The sequence below is a fragment of the Anas platyrhynchos genome, chromosome 5 (genome assembly GCF_047663525.1).
Source record: "Anas platyrhynchos isolate ZD024472 breed Pekin duck chromosome 5, IASCAAS_PekinDuck_T2T, whole genome shotgun sequence".
NCBI lineage: Eukaryota > Metazoa > Chordata > Aves > Anseriformes > Anatidae > Anas > Anas platyrhynchos.
The window spans coordinates 39,365,907-39,386,818 of NC_092591.1; the positions used below are offsets into that span (position 1 = coordinate 39,365,907).

At 35.2% G+C, this 20,912-nt stretch overlaps 2 protein-coding genes across 14 annotated transcripts in view; one reads left to right on the forward strand and one right to left on the reverse strand.

Moving 5' to 3' along the window:
- AVEN (apoptosis and caspase activation inhibitor) overlaps positions 1-16,574 on the forward strand; it is a 98,921-nt gene extending 82,347 nt beyond the window's left edge. The window contains exons 3-6 of the mRNA XM_027458849.3: positions 9,989-10,059; positions 13,033-13,128; positions 14,595-14,943; positions 16,117-16,574. Coding sequence (XP_027314650.1) covers positions 9,989-10,059; positions 13,033-13,128; positions 14,595-14,943; positions 16,117-16,235 — 635 coding nt within the window. The 3' untranslated portion in view covers positions 16,236-16,574. The remainder of the gene's footprint in view (positions 1-9,988; positions 10,060-13,032; positions 13,129-14,594; positions 14,944-16,116) is intronic.
- Positions 16,575-16,652: 78 nt separating this feature from the next.
- The window catches only part of RYR3 (ryanodine receptor 3), a 219,585-nt gene continuing 215,325 nt past the window's right edge, over positions 16,653-20,912 (reverse strand). For all 13 annotated transcript variants that reach the window (XM_072038900.1, XM_072038897.1, XM_072038899.1 and 10 more), the window contains 4 exons: positions 20,278-20,342; positions 20,070-20,170; positions 18,307-18,358; positions 16,653-17,571 (listed from right to left, as the gene is read on the reverse strand). In XM_072038900.1, coding sequence (XP_071895001.1) covers positions 17,476-17,571; positions 18,307-18,358; positions 20,070-20,170; positions 20,278-20,342 — 314 coding nt within the window. In that variant the 3' untranslated portion in view covers positions 16,653-17,475. The remainder of the gene's footprint in view (positions 17,572-18,306; positions 18,359-20,069; positions 20,171-20,277; positions 20,343-20,912) is intronic.

Sequence of the window (20,912 nt, forward strand, 5' to 3'; positions counted from 1 at the left end):
TTACTTCCTCCCTTTGGGTGCTGTGGAATATTACAAAGCAAAGGTGTTGCTAAATTGAGCTTAGTGGCTTGGTTCGTTAGAATTTGCGTAAGTCCTTAACCAGATCATCATTCATCTGAGCATTCAATTTCATTTTGCTTCTGTAGTAGCCATATTATTATTATTTTTTAAGTGATTTAAAAATGTTTACTTAAGTACCAGCCTTCTGCAGGAAGATGCTGTTTTGGTGGTAGTAGGACTGGTAACAAATACAAATCTTAGATCTTTAATTCGTTTGTAGATTTTAGAGTTTTACAAAAGATGTTGTAAGTCTGTAAATGGGCTGTATTTTACAGCACTGCAGTACCATACATCTTCTTCTTGGTGGCAGTGGAGGGAGACTTTTTTCCTTCCATCCACTCCCAGTACTCGCCTTCCCAGCTGAGAAGATTGTTCCCATTTTTGAGTTGACCTTTAGATGTGCAACAATAATGTTTGCTAGCTGAAGCCTGTGAAAAAACTCCTCTGGCACCGAGAAGAGGTGACTTTTCATCTTTTCATCAAATGATGAGGCTGTATGTTAGGCTATCAACAGGCTTGTGAGTGCAGCCTAGACCTTGTTGTCACCCCAAAATTATTAGTAGACTCTGTTTCTTTGAAGTGCTATGTTCTCGCCACATTCAAAATGAAAGCAAACACTAAGAATAGTGTTCGAAAGGTGTCGTGTATTTCTGAGCACAGTGAAATGTTTATCACAAAGCAGTGCAATATGAAATGGCAAAGGGGAGAGAGTACTTAGTCCTTTCTGTGTGATTCACAGGTTATTTTCTGCTGAAGTAAAGAACTTGGTGATCAGCACCTGTTTGCTGTGTTCCAGGTAGGCGAGAGAGACTTAAAATACCACAATCATGGTCAGAAATCTGGAAGAATTGATTTAAACAATATAAAAAGCTAAAAAATAACCATAAAAACAAGGCTCGAACAAGCAGGGTGATGAATGAATAGGCATGGAAAGCTTTAACCTAACATTAACATACGTTAAGGAGTAATCTGCAAGCCGTATTTTTGGACTGCAGAACTAGATCACAGAAAAATCCCCAAATAAACAGTGATAGAAAGTGAGTATGTCTAGTCAGTATATATGACACTTTTTTCTTTTTAGCTTTATTATCATTACCTGATACATCACTTCCTTCAATACCTTAAAAACTGAGATTTGATATATCTATGATGCTATTTAATAGTATGTCAATACAGTGATGGAAAACAAATTCTCTAAGGGGATATTTAAAAATGAACACTAGAGCACACATTTCAATCTTGTGCGATATGAACACAGGTTAGTTAAATAAAAACAAATGTGCATTATTCAGACCCACGAATCACTCTGTGTCAGTGGTAAATATGCAGCCCAGATGGTGTTTGTCATCCATAAAACCGTAGTTCTTCATTCTGTATCATCTCTTTATGTTTTTTAACTTGTGTGACAGCTGTACTTCTTGTTACTGCCATGCAAGGAGAGCTTGAGTAAGAAGGCTGCAGGTATGTTGCTAGGAGGTATTGTAAGGTAGGAACACGGAATGCTGCGCCCTGCTCAGGGGCAGCCCAGGGTCAACACTGCAGACACTGATGATTTTACTTCAGCTAACTAACCCAGGCTTTATTTATTTCCAATAAATTCATTACAATACCATAAAGGTACCTGATGAAGAAGATGAGCAGAAGCTTGTATGTGGCTACAGCTTCCTTTCTAGCATGACCCAAAGACTTGTAGGCAGTAAGCAATTATTTTTCGCTTTTCAGAAAAACTGAACTTCTACTAACACAAGGTTTTAAGCTTTGCATTGAACAATTCATATGTAGCAATGGGAAAACTTCTCTGTAGATAATTATAACTTTATAAAAAGAAGGTTTCTTTAAAAATAAAGCTAGGCTTCTAGCTTTTAGAGATATTTATTTTTTCCTTAGAAATGTAAATGGGACTGAGAATGTAGTGGCTTCCTAGCCTTCAGTAAGACAAATCCAGTATGCTGCTTGCTTGGATTTTTTCATCTGAAATGAATGCTGTACCTTGCATGTGCAAAAATTTCCCAGGCTTTTGCATGCTTATAGAAACAGTTTGCTCTTTGCTAATTTTAATCCTTGTCATTTTGTTAATGTATCAGAAGAAAATCCTCCTGTGTTTTGTTTTCTGAAGCTGTATCTCTTTTCATGTTTTATTGCAAGAAAGCCAAGCCTCATACTCAGTATATCAAAATGCTTGAATATTTTTAGGCCTGTAGCTTAATTTATAAATTGTGAACGCTTTGGAAAGTCTTATAGACATGGTGTCCTGTACCACTTTCATTAACAGTGAGTTCTACTTTAGGGAAAAAAGGAACTAATTCTGAAGTGATGTTATTAAAAATACCCAGTACAGCAGCATAAATAATATTTATTGATTCTATAATCGTGCACTTTGTTGTAAATGTTCTGTCAAGTACAGAGTGGCAAATAAAACTGTAACACTAAGAAGAAAATAGAATAGCTTTGTTGGGTTATGAAATTCTAATAGTGCAAGGGCTGCCAAAGAGTGTGGGTACCATCGACAAAAATTGACTGGCTTTAAATGCCTAAAATTGAAGCTTGAATAGTGAATTGTCAAATTGTTTTAAACTTTCATGACTTGTCTGCTATTAAAATTGGAGGCAAGGGGGAGAGGGAGAGGGAAAGAGAAGTTTCCCAGTGTTTGTATCTGTGCAGCATGTAAGAACTTCAGTTAACAGACTTTTTTCTCTAATTTGCCAAGTTTTTTTTTTCCTGACTATTATCAGGACAAAAATAGCAGGCTGCTTAAAATAAAGAATTACTTAAAATTGTTCACTTGTTAGCTCAAATTATTGTCATCTTTATTTTTGAAAAGTAGAGGGTTTTTTTGAAGGAGGTACAATGTGGAGTGAAGTTATTTTGTTTGCTGCTCTTTGTATATCCCTCAAAGATATTTGAAGAGCTTTGAAGTTTTCAGGCCAAATATTCTGGCAGCGTATTTACAGAAAATGGTGGTTTGCCTACTGTAAATTTAGGCAATGCAATTGCTCTTAGTTAAGCATGACAAGTAGATATAAAGTTTTCTTAAATGGAGAGGTGCAAAAATAAATCTGATATAAAGAATTGTGTGGCATTCCCACCTTCTAGCTGCAATACAACAGTATTGAATGCACTGTTGACTCGGGAGGTAGAATGAACAATAATCTAAATGAATGTAGTGGACTTGGTTAACTTGGAACTTTGTTTAAATAAGACAAGGCAAAAACAAAAACAAACAAACAAAACAACAAAAAAACCCACCACAAAACAAACCAGGCCAGTGAATGCAGTCCTGCAGCTTACCAAAAGATAGTAAGATGCCCACCCCTTGCATCCTAAAGAGAATTTGTAGGGAGACTGTCACCTTGCACTTCCTGCTGTGCCCTCCTCCCACTACTAAACATAAATAAATGACAAGTCTCTGCTCCTCTGCTCAGGAGTGTTTATGCATGAAGTGACCTGGGGATCTTTGCCTTTTTTCAGCGTTTCTTCTCAGTGATACTGCTCAAAACCCAGCGTATTCTGTGGAGTTTTATACTTTGTCTCATCTTCCAAGTTGGTTGCAATGACATTTAAAAATCACTAAGTATGTTGTAAATTAGTAACCTGAGAAAAACGACACTAGAAAATGTCATAAAGCATCAGGAAAAATGTAAATATTTAAGGTGACTAGCTTAAACTTAATGAAAGGTTTAAGTTTAACCTGTGGGGAAATCAGTAAGTTCACACTTAAATACCATTTTAATGTTTATTCAGTAAAAAAGTGAATCATGGACAAGATGGAATTGCTGCTTATGAAAAGGACATAAGGCTACTGCATTTGGATGCTTTTTTTTCCCCAATGCATTTTGTTTTAATATTTTGCATTTTTGTTGCATTCTAAGACCTATTGTCATGAAATATTTAAGAAAAATTGCATGTAAAAAGTATTGATGCACTAAAGAAAATATGGAAAAGTTATTAACAAAGTGGAGAGGTCTGCCTAATGCTGTCTATGTGGTTTCCTGCATGGTAGATACAATAGATACATGGTTGTGTCTGTTGTCTCCTTACACACTGCAGACGTAAAATTTGAATCAACTCAAAAAGAACTATAAAAACATGTCTGTGCATTCTCTACTCTTTCTTCCTGTTTTTCGTGTAGAAAGATGACTAATTAATATAACTAATTGTAGAGTTCAACAGATAAAAACTAGACCTTTGTTTAGACTGAGGTTGGTTGTATTGAAGTAGATGCAGGGTCCATCTGAGGTGAGGTGCTTGAATATGCCATCCGACAGGCTACTTTCCCAAATACTTTCATAGCCTGCAGCAATTTATGTCCCAAGGACTTCCAGAGCCAGTTATGTAATCTTTGTATTAAATTTAAAGTTCTCCTTGCACTAATCTCTCCCTTCTTGCATCCATACAAACTTGTGGCATCTGCACCATCAGGTGGCAAGGGGCCCAGCCTTTTCTGGCTTATTTCTTGGTCACCAGTCTTCATGCAGAAGCAGAAGTACTGCTGTTTGTTTCTCTGAACATCTTTGAATACCCTTTTGTTTGTTCTGTTTTCCTTTATTGACTGTTGTTAACCTCTGCTTTAGCTTTTACTAAAAAGAAAACAAACAGAAGTTCTATGTTTTTTTTTTTTCTCTCTCTCTTTTTTTTTTTTTTTTTTTTTTCTTTTAACCGTTATGTTCTCTGGCACTTGTTGGCTTTGCTGTCCTTCTCAATTGAAAAACTAGCATCTGACCTTGGTTTTCAAGAGGCTGCAGCCTTGTTCACAAAATCATGGAATGACTGAGGTTGGAAGGAACCTCTGAAAATCAACTAGTCCCTCTGTATGTTAAATTCACCCTGTTCTTCCTATGTAGAAGCTCTTTGTTCCAGAAGCGGCACCAGTTTCCCAAGATCCCTCCTTTCTTACTCTGCAACATGATGCAACAAGATTTAAATTTTTGTGGATTTAGTTTAACCCTGATCAAATTATCCTGCTATTTTATTTTATTTTATTTTATTTTATTTTATTTTATTTTATTTTATTTTATTTTATTTTTAACGTGACTAGTAGCAGTGTGTGGTTGTGTCAGGGAGTTAATTTTGAACATTGTTCTTAGTGAGTCTGGTTACAAACATGCTTTACAGTTCACAGAGCAGGCTACAAGTATCTTTGGCGTTGATATATTTGCACAGAGCTCAAGATCTTCTACTGGTCTCAGTAGAAGAATGTTATTTAAAAGTATTTTCCTATGGATATGTATTCTTTTGCTAGTTCAAATGTTTATGCTGAGCTGTGCAGTAAGCCTTCTGGATTTTGTAATACATTGCTTTGCAGCCTACTGGTGAACAGCAGAGCCAGGGAAAACTGTAGGTTGTGCTGAAGTATTTGTGGCGAAGGCATGTTGTTTGGAAATAGCTGTCATGTTCTTGATAAAAGACAGACTTTGCAGTTACTTGCATGTAGTGATCTTAATAATATTTGAAGAAAATTAATAGACGTTGAGTTCTTACAGGGTCTTTATCTGTTGTTTTTGTATGCCCACGTTCTGAAAATTGCTATTACTCAGTCTATGTGTATGGCACATTTCCTAAGTAGAGCACTGCAGCCTTAGTCATAGTAAAAGTAATAGTTACAGTGTGTATGCTATCAAAGTAGAGAAATAAATAATAATAATACTAAAAAGAAATCTGTGATGTTAATGGAACTGCCATGAAGCTTTGTGTCTTCCAAACGTCTGCTTCCCTATAATATATGCTACTTTTCTATGGCCACATTATTCTATCTGTTTATAATGTGTATACAATTATTTATATCAACCCCCTTGCAGAACGTAGATTCTCTAGGGTTGGAGGAATATTTTTAATCGATTTGTTGTGTATCAGTAAGTCTCCTTTTGTAGGAGAAAAGAAGGAGAACCATCAGGTGTCCTATAAAGGGAAATCTGCTGTCATATTTCTCCAAAGATATTTTATTTAAAATAAGCATCAATTGTAGATAGACTGCTCTGTAAATCCCAACATGTGGAAATATTTTGTAACAATAAGAAAAATGTTTTGGTTCTGATGACATTCCAAATTGCCTGTTCCACCATTCTTGCTGTTTCCATGTTGTTTTCAAAATCTCCTAGTTAGAGCAAGGCACAGAGAGGTGGAAGTTCTTCCTCATGCTTCTTCCTCCAGCTAGAGAAAGTTGCAGTCATAAGTAATCCATCACAAATGGCTGGTAAGCTTTAGCTTTCCCTTTGTGCTCATAAGTTAGGTCAAAATTCATGACTTAGTAGTTCCCAACCTTTTCCTTTGATCTATAGATTTCTCTCTCGGATCTTCTACAGGAAGTCTTGAGCTAATATAAGAAAAGAAAATTTTGCTTGTTCTCCTCCTGACTCCTCGAGAGAGTTGGTCAGATTCCTGTATGAACCACTGATGCTGTGTAAGATTTCAAGCATCAGTCCTGCCTGAGCTCTGCAACTCAGATTGTTTCTCAGTGCAGAAAAGTGTTAAGTTGGAGAATCTGTTTTTTTTTTTTTTTCCCACCTTAAAAGTAACATCTATTTCTGCCTTCATTTTTGAAGCCTATGAAGAAGACTGGCAGATAGCTGGTTTTGATGATACATTGTTTATAGTAATGAACAAGGGATCAATACAGAGATAAGGAGATAACTTGCAGAATTGGCTAAGATCTTTAGAATAAAGATAGATGTTTTAATCTTTGGTGGGAATTTCTCAATGCAGTAACTTGGGAAGAACTTTAGCCAGCATAGCAGCAGGTACAGGGTGCTTTTTGAGATATTTGGGGTCTCATTGTTAATTTCCCAGATGTAGCTGAGTTGTAGTTTTCTGATGTGGTTTATTTGGTTCAGCTACATACTGCCAGCATAAATTTATTACATATAATTTTGCTGACCAAACAGACATGTAGATAGAGGCTTGAGCTCCCATAATAAAATCAGTGGAAAATGAACAGAAGTTGGAAAACCCCAAGTGAGTTTATCAGAAAGGCTTGGTTGGGAGAAGATAAATTCTGTTATTCTGTTTTAAAAAAATATTTAGATTCTTGTATTTGTCTTCACAGTTCTTCAGTAAGTCATGTCAGAACATGTACAACCATGTTACATCGGTTGTTCCCACTCACCCCCAATTTGAAAATCTGTTGAAATCTAAAAGCACAGAATATTTTTCTTCTATCTTCAGTCATGTTTTATGTCTTTTGTTTCTAATGAATTAGAAAGTCGAAGTGAACAAAATTATGCTACTGGAGTGTCAGTTTTGTTTTCATGCTGAAATGTTTTTTTTAGTGTTTCAACTTTCATACTCCTATAATTTCAGGTATTAGAAAATGTTTATTACAGGTTACAGGGAGGATTTGTTTTATTCACTACTCAGTGAATATTTATATGAAGAGATAATTGGGCTAATGAGACTATGAAGCATGTTCTATTTGAATCAATTGATTTAGCTTTAAAATGTATTCAAGTGTTAGGAAAGCATGGTGTTTTAGAACTGCTATTCTTTCATCGTAAGGTTACATGTTATAAAAAGGGTTATTAAGACATTGTGAAACTTATCAAAAATGGTGTGTAAGGTTTACTTGAGTGTATTATTTTTAGTTGCTGTGTATTTGAAGGCCAAGTCATGTTTGTAAGTAAGATAAAAACTATTCAATTGAAGAAAAGCATTTCTTACACTGGAAGGAACTTGGAGCCATTGCAAGACATTTGATTAGTATTCATGGCACAAAAGGAAATTATTTTCAGGGTAAAGGAATTTGTGAAAAGATAATTGGTTAGACCAACATTCTCATTAACATAATTTGCATTAAATGTGCTACTGTGAATTGTAGTTATTGCTTTTCCATTTGAAAGGCATGCTTTGTTAATTTATTTAAAGAGCCCAGTTAAACTACAGTTTAAGTCATAGCCTTTAATTCAGCAATAGAGTATCTGGTATCTGTGGATCTATTATTCTGAGCTTTATGAATGTGGAGAATCATAAACCAGCTTCTGATCCCGGCTGATTTTTCTCATGCAGTAGATATGTCCAACTGCTTTACATCTGGTCATTCTCAGATACCTAGTGCATCCAACTAATCCTTTTCTTTAATTTTACTCCTTTGTCTTGAAGAAAACATAAATTGCTTTGTTCTAATAATTCTAAAATACTCTGAGGATCACTTGGCTTAATTATTTTTCCAATAAAAACTTGCATTTATAACTAAATTGAACCTTTAAAATATGTGCGGTTAATACATAAATTAATCTGCCTTTTACTGTCTATTGTAAAATCATGAGAATGAAGATTGAATCTGGATTTCTTTAAATTTCAGCTTTAGTTATTTGTTCTAGATGTTTTGAAACAGAGGGATTCACTTACAGTGGGGTGCTGTTTGCACTGTGGGTGCTCAAGTTAAGCATTTGCATCTGCGGTTAGGCACGTGGAATAACTTATTTTTTCCAGAATCAAATTTAATGTCCTTCATGCAATAATTCAACTGTTTCTTTTTATTAGCGATCCCTACACAGCTATTTGTTGCCAAACGGCATGGTCTAAGAAGACATATGCCATGCTCTGCATCAGCAGCATACGTGCTTTGTGCTATCACATACTGAATCTAGACCTTGGGTCATCATCTGGTCTTGAGATTCTCTTGTTCCTGAGAATTTTTTATGGCGTATTTGTTCACAAATATGCATTGTGAGTTGATAATAAGAACTGTAAGTGTAACAAGGTGTGTGTGCCCCACACCTCCCATTTTACTTGTTTATTTAAACTAAACAGTTCTTTAAATGGTGCCAGAGTCTAAAATGATTGATTTTCAAGTTTAAAAATGTGCAGACAGTGGTATATTGAATAGAAGCATTTGAAAATGTGACTTGCTTGGTGAAAAGTCTGAATATTGGTTTTGTGTGTGTATATGATATATATATATATATATATATCATCAGCTATTAACATGTATTAATTATTCCAGAATTATTTTTGAATATACACTGTGGGTAATCAATGTTAGAATATGGTTTAATTACTGTTCTACATAAAGATTTTAACACATAAGATCATAGAAAGTTTTCCTGGTAGTTCCAGTTTTACATGATGAAGTATTTCAGTAGGTTCTATCTCATTCTCTGCAGCTCTAATCTTTCATGTTTCATCTGTGATAGACCTTACTATTTATTTTTTATTTCTTGGAATTTTGGTGTATTTTTGCAGTGAGTATGCTTATAGACCTGTCTTTCAAAACCCAGTGGGGTACTGCAATAGAAATCATTTACAGCAAAATAATAACCCACCTGTAGAAAGAGGAAATTACTTCTGTGTTGGAGGAACATGGTAGGTTCCAGCCATAGCTAGAGGTTATGTGTGTAGTTTAACTGTCCCTATTTAAGTTTTCTTTTAATTCAGTTCATTGTGCATACACATTAAGATTCATGCTTCATTTGCTTCGGTGTCATTTTTTGATGGCATGCTGGAGTAAGGACTAGTTCAAGGAAGAGGGATTTTGGAGAATTTAGCAACCAGACAACAAATCAGTTTGGCTAGTACAAACTGATTTCCAGTATGTCTGTAATCCAGTTTAGGAGGGGGTTGCATGTTGATAGAGAAGGTGTATCTACAGCATGTTCAAAACTGTTAATAATGCATTCTGAATATTGTACCTATTCTTACTGTGTTATCCAAATCAGACTTTTCAGTGAAGGTCCTGCTTGTTGACATGGCACCCAGCACCGCCTCGTTCAATTTTTAATCTGTTGTGCCTTTCTCAGAACAATTTTGTAAGCAAGATGTTAAAAGATCATTCAGTTGTACTTTGGCTAAGAGGAATTTACTATTTTAAATGCAGCAGAAAAATTTCTTAATATGTGAGGTTTATTGATTAAAATTACTTCTGTAGGGTTTGGAATTTTGGGGAGGTTGCTGTATAAAAAAAGATAAAGGTGTTTTTTTATTTCTTTTTGTTTTGTAGGAGATTCCTTTACACAGTTTCGCTTTGCTGAAGAAAAAGATTGGGATACAGAAAGCATATACTCTAAACAGGTAACAGAATTTTCTGGCACCGAATACGTACATGTAGGCAGTTGTACTTTCAGCAGCGAATTGTATAATAGAATGACAGCACTCTTTATTTTGTAGATACATTTATTAATTTGTCTTTGATGCTGGAGGCTCTTCAGTCTTTTCCGTTTCTAATGAAGAATATTCAAGGCAGCAGGCTAGGTTTATAAGTTACATTAGAAGAAAAGAACACACAAATCCATCCAAAGAAGGATAATTCACCTTGCTCCACTGACATAGAAAGTCAGCCTTCCATTTTCAGTTGTATTCAAGAGAATAGTTTAGCAAAATGACTGTAACACAACAATGGATATATCTGTATATTTGACTATGAAGCGTGTTTCAGTTAATTCAAATTAACAGTGCATGTTCTCTACTTGAAACATCAGCCCCAAAATGACTATGGGACCCAGGCTAGGTTTGAGATTATTTTTATGTTGATTCTCTGTGCTAATATGAAAAAGGGCAAAGAAACAAGTAGTGCATTGTATCAGGATACTGGAAAGTGTCTTGATTTCTGCGGCTGCCTTCCTTGCATAAAAGTTACATTAAGGTTGCAAAGTCAAATTAAAATGTAGAAATGCAATTAAGTGGCTTGCATGGCATTTGTTTAAACCATCAGTGGGATATGGTCTTTCAGTGTTTTTTTTTTTTTCTTATCAGTTCCTCCCTCTCCCAGTGTATAGCATGCCAGTAATGAAGTATGTGACCTTTGCTCCCTCTTCTCTGTGCAAATCCAGAATATTAATTTTTTTATGATTTCCTCATTGGCTTGCCATTATACCATTTAGCTGATTTGAATGTATAAATTCATTTGTATGCTGAAACCATTGTGAGGAGAGTCAAGTTTTGCATTGCCAGTCAATGTCACAGATACTCTTCTGTCTGCCCATGCCAAGACTGCACAGTCTCTGGTCTTCAGCCTCTTTGTTTCTGGCTCATTTTTCTTTTCCGTGAAAGCTGGATTCAGTCCTTATTTTCATCCTAAATCCACTTTGCTTAGTTCCTTGCCTTTGCCTTTTAGCTTAACTGTTTCTATTTCTCTGCCTGTCTGTTCATCACATACTTGAAGTTACTACAGAATCATAAACCGAAGTCAATGTGATGGAACAAAATGAAGCAGAAAAGGCATGCAAATAGTTGCAGATATTTATGAGTCCCTATTATTTGTAGAAAGGAATGACAAAACAGTTTTGAAAAAAGTGGAATGGAAACGTAACTGTGACATGAACAAGAACAAATTTTCATGTTGTTATTATCCTTAATTTTTACAAAAATTAAATCTGAATGTGCTTCATTGTATATTGATAAAAATGCAATAAAAATGTTTCAGAACACTGCAATTTAAAAATCACAGGTAGTAATCATTTGGATTTTTCAGTAAAAATTGGCAGTTCCAGCAAAAAAGTATTCTTCTGCTGCTTTCTATGAGCAAATAGTTGCATGTGAAATGAAGCATTTATAATTTGTTAAATTCTGCTTTGATCTGTATTTTTTTTTATTCAAATACCACTTATAGTGAAATATCTACTTGGATACTGAATTCCTACTTCCATTATGTTATTCTCTGAACTGCCCTTTTCCTTCATCCTCAATTTTTTCCCTCTTCCCTGACCCTATTTTCTCCTTCATTCACAATGTTTTATTCACATTAATCTTTTTGTGAGTGTACTTAGCTCTTCCCAAACGCACTTAAATGTTGTTCAATGCTATTTGACTTTTTGCAGTTTCTTGTTACTGTGTTCATATTATTTTCCTTGCCCTGTGCAAACATACAGAAGTCATCTGTGGTCTTCAATACCTGAGAAGGAGCTGGGTTTTCTGTAGTTTTAGCTCATTGCTGCATAACAGCTGCGATGTTCATGAGTTGCTTGTTGGAGACTTTTTGAGATTACTAATAGCAATGAATCCTCTTTGATGGTGATCACTGATCCATGTATAAAATAAAATTGTTATTTAGGACATAATATTCTAATCAACAGATTATTTAGGTTGTTTGGTCCTTTTATTGCTGAATATCAAGTCCAGAATCTGGATGACAGAAATTTTAAAAGCCACTGCTTCAGTTCTTCTTTGTTATTATTTTGTAAATCTGCTCTCAGCAAACACCACTGGAATACAGCTTTAATGAAAAATGAGACTGGAAAGAATAGATTTGTAAAATACTTTAATCATCTGTAAAATATCAACCTGAGTTCATTAGAAGACAGATGAGCAACAGAGAGGAAGGAATGTCAAGTAAAAAAATGCAGTTTTCCAAGAAAAAAAGGAAACAATATCTCACATGAATGAGTGACCATTGCACTTTTTGAGTGACTGTGCAGCAGTAGCTTATCTTTCTTGATTGACATCTTCTTGGGAGCATGTGTACCTGTAGTTTATTGCTTCTGTGAAGCATCAAAATGATGTTTTAAATGATCGGGAAACAAGCGTAAGAAGGGCCATGTTGTTGAGGCATTAAAAACAGGAGAGCTATGCACACACTACTTAACTTGCTTAGAAAATACTAGCAACTCATTAAAGACCGGTGATTCCCACTGCAAAGAAAAGTTCACAGGTTAAAAGGGGTTAGAGTTGAAAAAGCCTCTTATGACATTGTCAACTTGCAAAACTGTTTCCTACTTTGTATTTTCAATGCCTTGCCTAAGGAGCACTCCATATATATCTTCTTTAAAACTTCATCCTCTATTTTTAACTGTCTAAATGATTATTGGCTTTGTAGGTGTTTATATGGTAATTCAGCCAAACTGCTTCGTGTATGTGTACTTTTGAAACTTAATTCCTGCTATTATTGCCAATATCTTTTAGATGTTGTGTATTTTTAGATTGTTCTTCACTTTCCTTCAATGTGTGGAACAAGAGAAAGTAATAGACTAAAGTTATTAAGAGTTTTTTTGTTGTTGTTGTTCCTTTTTTTTTTTTTAACGCAAGCATACTGTGTGTTCTGTATTTCAGTTATCTGCGCTTTCTGTTGACTGCCAGTCTTTGGCCCAGGCCCTTCAGGAACTGCCTCTACATCTGAGGTTAAATGTAGCGGCTGAACTTGTACAGGTAATGCTGTGAATTTTCAAAATAAAACAGAAATATTCTAAGTGAAATAATCTATGCTAGAATGAATTCTTTAAACTTGGTCTTAAAATTTAACTTGAATGTATTTTATGTCAAAAGGTGGGTGAAGCGGGAGACCCCATTTTAATGCTTCGTTGGTAGCTTTAAACAAAATGGTTCTATATGCAGTGTATTGGATGTAAAACCAGGTATCTGAGTGTTTGACATGGAGCAATTAAACTGTTCTTACAGTTGCTTCTCTTTTAAGCAGCTATTAAAAACTTGCACCAAATTTTGGAAGTGCTTTCACTTTTTTCCAATTAGGTAAATATTTTAAGTGTGATTTACTCTTCTATATGGCTAATATCAACATACATGTTTGTTCCATGAATCAGACATCTGTGCTAGAACAGGTAGAACAGTCAGTCAAACATGTGAAGAAAATGTTATGCTCTGGTTAAGGAAAATTGTGGAAAAGAATATTAGCAAAAATGTTTTTTAAGGCTGTGAAAAGAGGACAAGAACTAATGAGACTTAAATATAAGAACAAGAAAACAAATGAAAAAAAACACAAACACAAAAACAAAACAAAACACCAAAATAAGATCCATCTACTCAAGCAGGGAAAAAGAAACATGACTCTAATAGAAATATTAATTCTGTTTAGAGTTGCATGAAATGACACAAATATGTTCATTCTTAGGGGAACTCAAATACGTCCGCAGATGTGATGTCTAAGGGAATCTACAAATAAATGTTATTTTCAAATTCTTGCAAGTGAAGCAAGGCCACAACTAGAACTCTTATCAGGGTTATACAGTGTGTGTTATGACATCTAATCTTTGTCTTGTTGTTGTGGCAGGTGATGTGGTCATCAGATAGATATACTGCAGTGGTATTAATTCCAGGGCATCCTGATAAAAAAAAAAACAACACAGGATGTGTGTTCCACAGTTGAATAATGAGTTGGCATTTCTGTTTTTTCAATATTTGATTGAGTTTTGTAATTTAGATCTATTTTTTAAAGTACACAGCTAGAAATGAATTTAGTGATGTAGTTTGCTTTCAAGATGGAGATGTTAGAGGGAAGGTTTAAAATGGATAGTTTCTAGCCAAATTCTGACTTCAGTCACTCCAAAATTCAGAGTACTGATGATATATAATTGAAGCAGATTTAGAGAAGTATTTGTGAAACAATGGAACTTGTTGATTTGTCATTCAATCTCATATTCCATATTAGGGGATAAAAAGAAATGTGTTTTGTTTTTTGGTTTTGTATTTTGTAATAATTACTGTAAAACCATCATCAAGATAACTTTAGTTTACTTTTACTTCTGAATTCAATTCTGCTAAATTTCACTGTACCTTCTGAAGTGATCAAATGTAGGATGTCTGAATCACAGCCCAAATTAAATAGACTTTTAATATTCTATATAATAATTAGACTAAGTCCTCTCTTGTATTCTTAGGCATCAACGCCTGCAGAGCTCCCACAGATGAAATCTAAAATTACTGAAGACAGCAAGAGGAGAGAGCTTCTGTTTAGACATTCTTTGGCTCAGAATGAAACGGTGTTGGGCTCCCATCCTGTTGGTGATTCTGTTGCTCCATCAGAGCCTGCAAGTAAACATGGTCCTGTGGCAAGTGCAGCAGAGCCATTCCAGAGAGCCTCTCAACAACCAAAGCACGAGACTGACCATTTGGATGAAGAACTAGATCTTCTCCTAAAGCTAGATGCTCCTATTGATTCTGTGTCAGATGCATTATTCTACAACACAGCAACAGAGAACAATTTGAAAGGGGAAAGTAAAGAAAACGGTAAGATTTCAATTCCTTACAGTGCCTTTATTTAATTTTCGTTGTTCTCTTTCTCAGCAGTGTATTTAAGCTCATGACCAGCAAGTCACTAGTACTGCTAGCAGTACTCTCGGTCATAGTGCATTTAATGTATCTGTGGCTATATTTTGACCCATTTGCTCTTTTTTTATTTTAACTCCGCCCTGAACTGAAGTTTTACCATTTTTGCATGTTCATTTTAAGCTTTAATTCTTCTACAGAACAGCATTGGTCTTATGACTTGGCAAAACAAAACTGTTAGACACTCTCAGTAAGTGGAAGATTAAAATACAGTTTTTATGTAACATTATCAGCCATTAGTTCACTGTGATGATAACAATAACAGAAGAACTGATAGCATTAGAAATGCTATTTGCAAATTTTACTAGTATTGACTATACAAAATAAGCTTTTTTTTTTTAACCAAAATGTATGCAAACAATTTTATATTTCAGAAATTGTGAGATTCAATTTCATTAGAAATTGTGGTACCATTTGTTAGTTCTGATGGACAGTAGTCCTCCTCCTCCCCATCCTACAATGATGTAAAAGGATTTTTACCATCCCCGATTTTTGTGTATGATTGTCTTGCTGTGCTAAAAATTAAGTACAAAAGATACATAGCTGAACATGTAGTAGCACCACAAGCAATACAACAAGCCTTGTCACTGAACAGGATCTTGACAAAATCTTTCATTGCAGTGGTATGCCCACTCCAAAGCACAGTATAAATCCCTTAAGAAAGCACTGCTGTCAGAATAGGGAATCATAGGATTATCATGCAACTGTGCAACATGAGCCACTGTTGTGTCCTCCTGCTGCTCTTCTACATTAAAGAAAACTGCATCTGGCAGGATTGTGAACAGATCACAGCAAGGGTTCACTTACCTACAGTCTGTCTGCTGCAGATCAGGCCTTGCCTCCTCTTGAATCAGAATGGGGCCACGTTGCTATGGTTGAGCTTATCAGACTGTCTCTCTCTCTCTTTTTTTTTTTATTGCTACTGATTTTGGAATATGACACTTTATTCTTCAAGGGAGGAGACTGATTCAATAAAATATAGTCAGTTGTGCATTAAAAAGCAAACTGGTCAGTGATAAAGAGCCAGTACGGAATTGTTTCCACTTTCTCAAGACTGTTCTTTTGCTTTTCTAGACCCTCTAAAACCAGATGTGCCTGAAGAGAAAAGTACAGCACCACAGCAACAACAAAGTACATCTAAAACTGTTACTGAGGAAGAGCTTGAAGATTGGCTGGACAGCATGATTTCCTGAAGAACAAGTTTCCTCGTGTGAATAAATGGATGTAGCAAAAGTTAAGTAGAAAGTAGAAACCTCCTTTATCAATTCTATTTCTTTTATCTGTTACACTTAGTTCAGTATACCAAATGCCTGGTTTTATTTACAGGCACCTAAAATTCTGTGCAACCAAAATTCAGCTAGCTATGAGTGACTGAAAATTAAGACTAACATTCTTAGAAAGGTCTAAGATTTGTGATGAAATTAGGATTTTCTTTGCTAAAGATGTAGGCTATAAGAAACAACCAGAGCAGTTGTTTCAGCTTGTACGTGCTACATAAAGTCCTTAAAATAAAGCTATGAATGCACTATAAATACATGTGTTTTTAATCACTTTCATCATGCCATGTTTCTGTACTGTAGAAAAATTAGAAAGAAATCACAAAGGTAATATTTGGTTTATAATACTTTATTGCAGTGGGCACTTTTTATTAGAAGAAAAAAATGCATAAACCTAGCAGCTTCTATTTGCAGGTGACCACAGAGCATTGTTTTATTTTGGCCTAAAATTTAAATTGTATTCATTTTGATTCAGTGTATGTCTTTTAACAGCAGCATCTAATAAGCTGTTATTGAAGGTAGTATACAAACAAACTTCAAGTGCAGTTTCATACAGAAAGACAGAAAAGCAATAATGGATCTGTTCATCTAGAACACTAACATAAAAAGTTTGCATAGCTATGTCTACGGAGGTTTTAAGGCACTTAATGATTCAAGGTCAACAAAGTGTTTGAAAATGTTTCGTTTTAACTGCTTAAAGCTTTTTGAGCTGTGTCTTAGTACATTCACTAGCAAATACTGTGGGGAAAAACTGGGACAGCACTTAATTAAAATACTTTTTCTGAGGCGTGGCCTCTGATGTTCAAGTTCGTAAATGTGCAGTTAAGACACCTTTTAGCCCTTTCAGCTCTGTTACCAAACACTAGGTTAACAATGTGGTTAAAAAGTTGTTACAATTTCATACCATGTTTAAATTGGAAGGCTTGAGTTGATCTTGGCATAGATTTTTCTCTTCTAATCAAAATTCCAACAGAAGACCTGTTTCACATGTGGTAGGTACTAAAAGCCTATGAAATAGTTTCAAATTTTACGTATGTCTTGAAGTTTAAAGACATTTAAAGCAAATACAAGCTGTGAATTTACATCATGAAAAGGAAGTACGTTTTTTATATACTGGATCTTAATAATTTATGAATAAATAATTTCCTTTGTGATATTAGCCAAGTTGATCCTCATACTGTTTCCGGAAGCAGTCTCCTGCTGGGAAAAAGTCCCAACATCTTTCTTGGTACATCTTCCACACAAATGATTCCTAAAATAAAAAAGAGCATTTATTTTAACAGACCCCTTACAACCAATGCTCTACACTTTAACAATAAGCAGGTACTGTGCCTATTACCATGGAATAAGACAGGAACTCAAAGATCACAATTAAAGCATGTTTGTTAAATTATTGTTCTGCACTTTTCCCAAATAAGTACTACTGAAAATTAAGCCTCATTACAAAAACAGTGAAGTGAAAATTGATCAGTCCAGTTATATTAGAGCAAACCTGTACAAATCCATATTACAAAATGTGTTTTAGTTTCCTTGGAAAACACTTAAGGTACTTTAATAGTGTTTCCATAACAGCTTCTTACTTGAAATAACATACTTTAATCCTACTTATTTTGCTGTTTTATCCAGCACTAAACTCTGTCTATAGCAATATATATATAGGTGTGTGTATATATATATATATATATATACACACACACCCATATATATATATAGGTAGTATATGGACATGTGTAAATGCAGTGTTGTTTGGGCCTAAATGTAAATAAGCAAACTGCTGCAACTCCTCCTTCTCCCACCCCACCCCCCCTCCTTTTTTTTAACCTTTCCTTTTTGTTCCACAAAAATCTCAGGGGTGGGATTTGTCTCCACTCCTTGGTGGTTCATCACTTCCACCTGGTGGTACACAGCTACAAGGCTGGAGAAGATTAAAAGGTTTGTCTTTTCAACATTTTTAAGTTAAAAATTTAGATTTATTTTTTCAACTCACCTGGCCAGTATGCTCAGTTTCATCCTTGTTTATGAGATACATTAAAAAGAACCTGAAAAAAGCACATGAAACAGGTATTAATGCAAAAAATAAAACCTCTCCCCTAACCTTTCCTAGAATGGAATATGAGAAACACTCTGCCAGCCAGCAAAGAAATGGAAATATTCTGCCAAGCTTCTAAAGTGGATATTTCAAAGGAGAAAATGCTATCCCCCAGGACTTCTCTTGTGGAAGTGTTAACATCTGTAAAATCTGTAGAAATTGAATTTTTATTCATTTCAGTGCTAGAAGAAACATCTGAACTAGGCCTATGTCAGCTCCTGTACACATACGCTCTGTCTCACCGTGGAAGAAGTTGCTATAGCTTCTATGCAAGAAGGTAAAAGTGGGACAGATGGGCTCAGCTTATGAGCTGTAGGGTATGACTGTTTGGAAATCTTGGTGCAGCTGAGTAGCTGCCTATTTGGCTCTGGTGCTGCCTGTGCTCACACAGATGTACGGAACTTGGACTAGCTAGGAAGGCTGTAGAATTCCAACACTGGTCTGATTTATGTGACTTAGCTCTTGGTTAGCCACTTCTAAGGCAGTGCATTTGGAACTGAACATTACAGGTTTTCATTGTAAAAAAGAATGTATACTGACTTTAACATTTTTCTAATTAAAAGGCAATCTGAATAGTAAGATTATTCAGTATGCATTCTAAAATTAAGGAAATGAGATTTTTTAATTTACTGTGAATGACAGGATCCCACATGCCAATTAAGTGATACAATATAATAAGGAAAGCTTGGAGGTTGTAGACTGCTATAAAGCTATGGATGATAATGGAAACTTGCCTCACAAAAGTAATGTGTATTGATTTTGCAGAGGTTACAATGCTATGCAAGGAATAATGCAACGTATACTCTATGAGGCGCACACTTTTTTTTTTTAAGCTCACAGTACTGTATCCTAAAGCCAGATTTCTTTATAGAAGAGCCCACCAGTTCAGCTTCTTCGGTTTTGCTGGCACGATGCTCATGTAATTATCATTTTTGTAGGGGTAACTAATGCCACTAGATTAATTTTTTAATAACCCTCTTTGATCTGTTCTATATTCACTAATGAAAGTATGAGATCACTGTCTTGGGAGTCTGAATATATAAAACTGCTGATTGTTTATTGGCTTCAGAAAGCTGTGTTATTACTAAGGAACTACAGGATCAGCCTTTTTTTTTTTGTAGCTTATTTTCCAGAAATGTTTTTGTTTGTTTGTTTTTGTTTCAAACATAATTCCTAGGGGAAAAAAAAAGAAAAGGCAGCACCTTCCTTCTGCTGCCGTTAGCTCTTGCTGATGTACTTCTCTAGTCTGGAGACTGTCAGAAGTACCATTTCAGGTGAGCAACAGTTTTCAATGGTTTCATCAACATTACCAAACCTCAGAAAGTCACAGCCCTCCTATCTTCCAAACTAAAGCAACTTACTAGTTATAAACTGTTGTTCCTTACCCTTCCACATAGGTGGGTTTCTGTCCAGAGGAGCAAAAGGACACATAAGGGGTTGGTGTGCCTTCAGGCATCATTCTACTAAGCTAGCTCATACATAGGGTGAGCACTTTAAAAATACTGACCAGTACAGAGTAGAGGAGGGGAAGCCAGAAAGGAATGGAGATAGTCCCCAGTTCCACAGAATTCTATCTAAGAATTGTCAGCAATGCGTGCTTCTAAATTAGTTTTGAGCTGAAAGGTCTCTTTATAATAATTCCAATAGTAAAACATACTTACAGGTAGTTTGCCAAGTTGTGCTCTTGCAAAGTATGTGTTTCAAAGCCATGTGGGGTTGTGTCAAAATAGTCATTGCCAATTCCACAAATAAAACATTTGGTCTGGAAACATAATTTGTATATACAAATCAGTTATAACTCAACAACTCTATTGTAACTGTTAAAAATTTAACTTAATAATACCAATGAAAAATGTAATGTTCTCATACCTCCATATCTTCTCTCACTTGTTCTTGCTGGTCTCTTAATTCACCAAAAGCATCAATAATCAGACCTATTTCAAGTGGATAAACAGCAACAGTTAAAGTAATGCTGAGAAGTAGCTCTATTAGACATCCTCCATTCTATTTGGAGTTTAGCATACTTCTGTGTAGGTTTAATAATTCAAGGTGCAATCTACTAATTTGCAGACATCTTTAATTTGTTTACATTGCACTCCCAACAGTGGTAATTTCTCTTACACAGAGCCATAAGCTTGCAAGTGAAAACCTTTTCCTTACTTATATTTTGGTTGATTTTAAGTTTATATGCTCTTATCTCTTCTATTCCCATGAAAGAATTTTGTTTTCATTCTCCTTCTTTTGGAACTCTTGTACTTCCACTTTTGCTCAGTGAAGAAGACTTGGCTCCTACAGACAACCACCCCCTTCCAATGTGTTAAGAAGTGATCATTTTGAGGACTGCAACATTTGTAACTTTAAAAAAACTATAGATGGATTACATTTTTTTCTTTTCTCCAAGACTGCCTGAAAAATGTTTTTGTTTTGCTTTTTTTCCTAACAACCTTAGGACAGTTTATACAGTGAGTGTTTAATACAGGTCTCGAGCTAATTAGAACTACAAA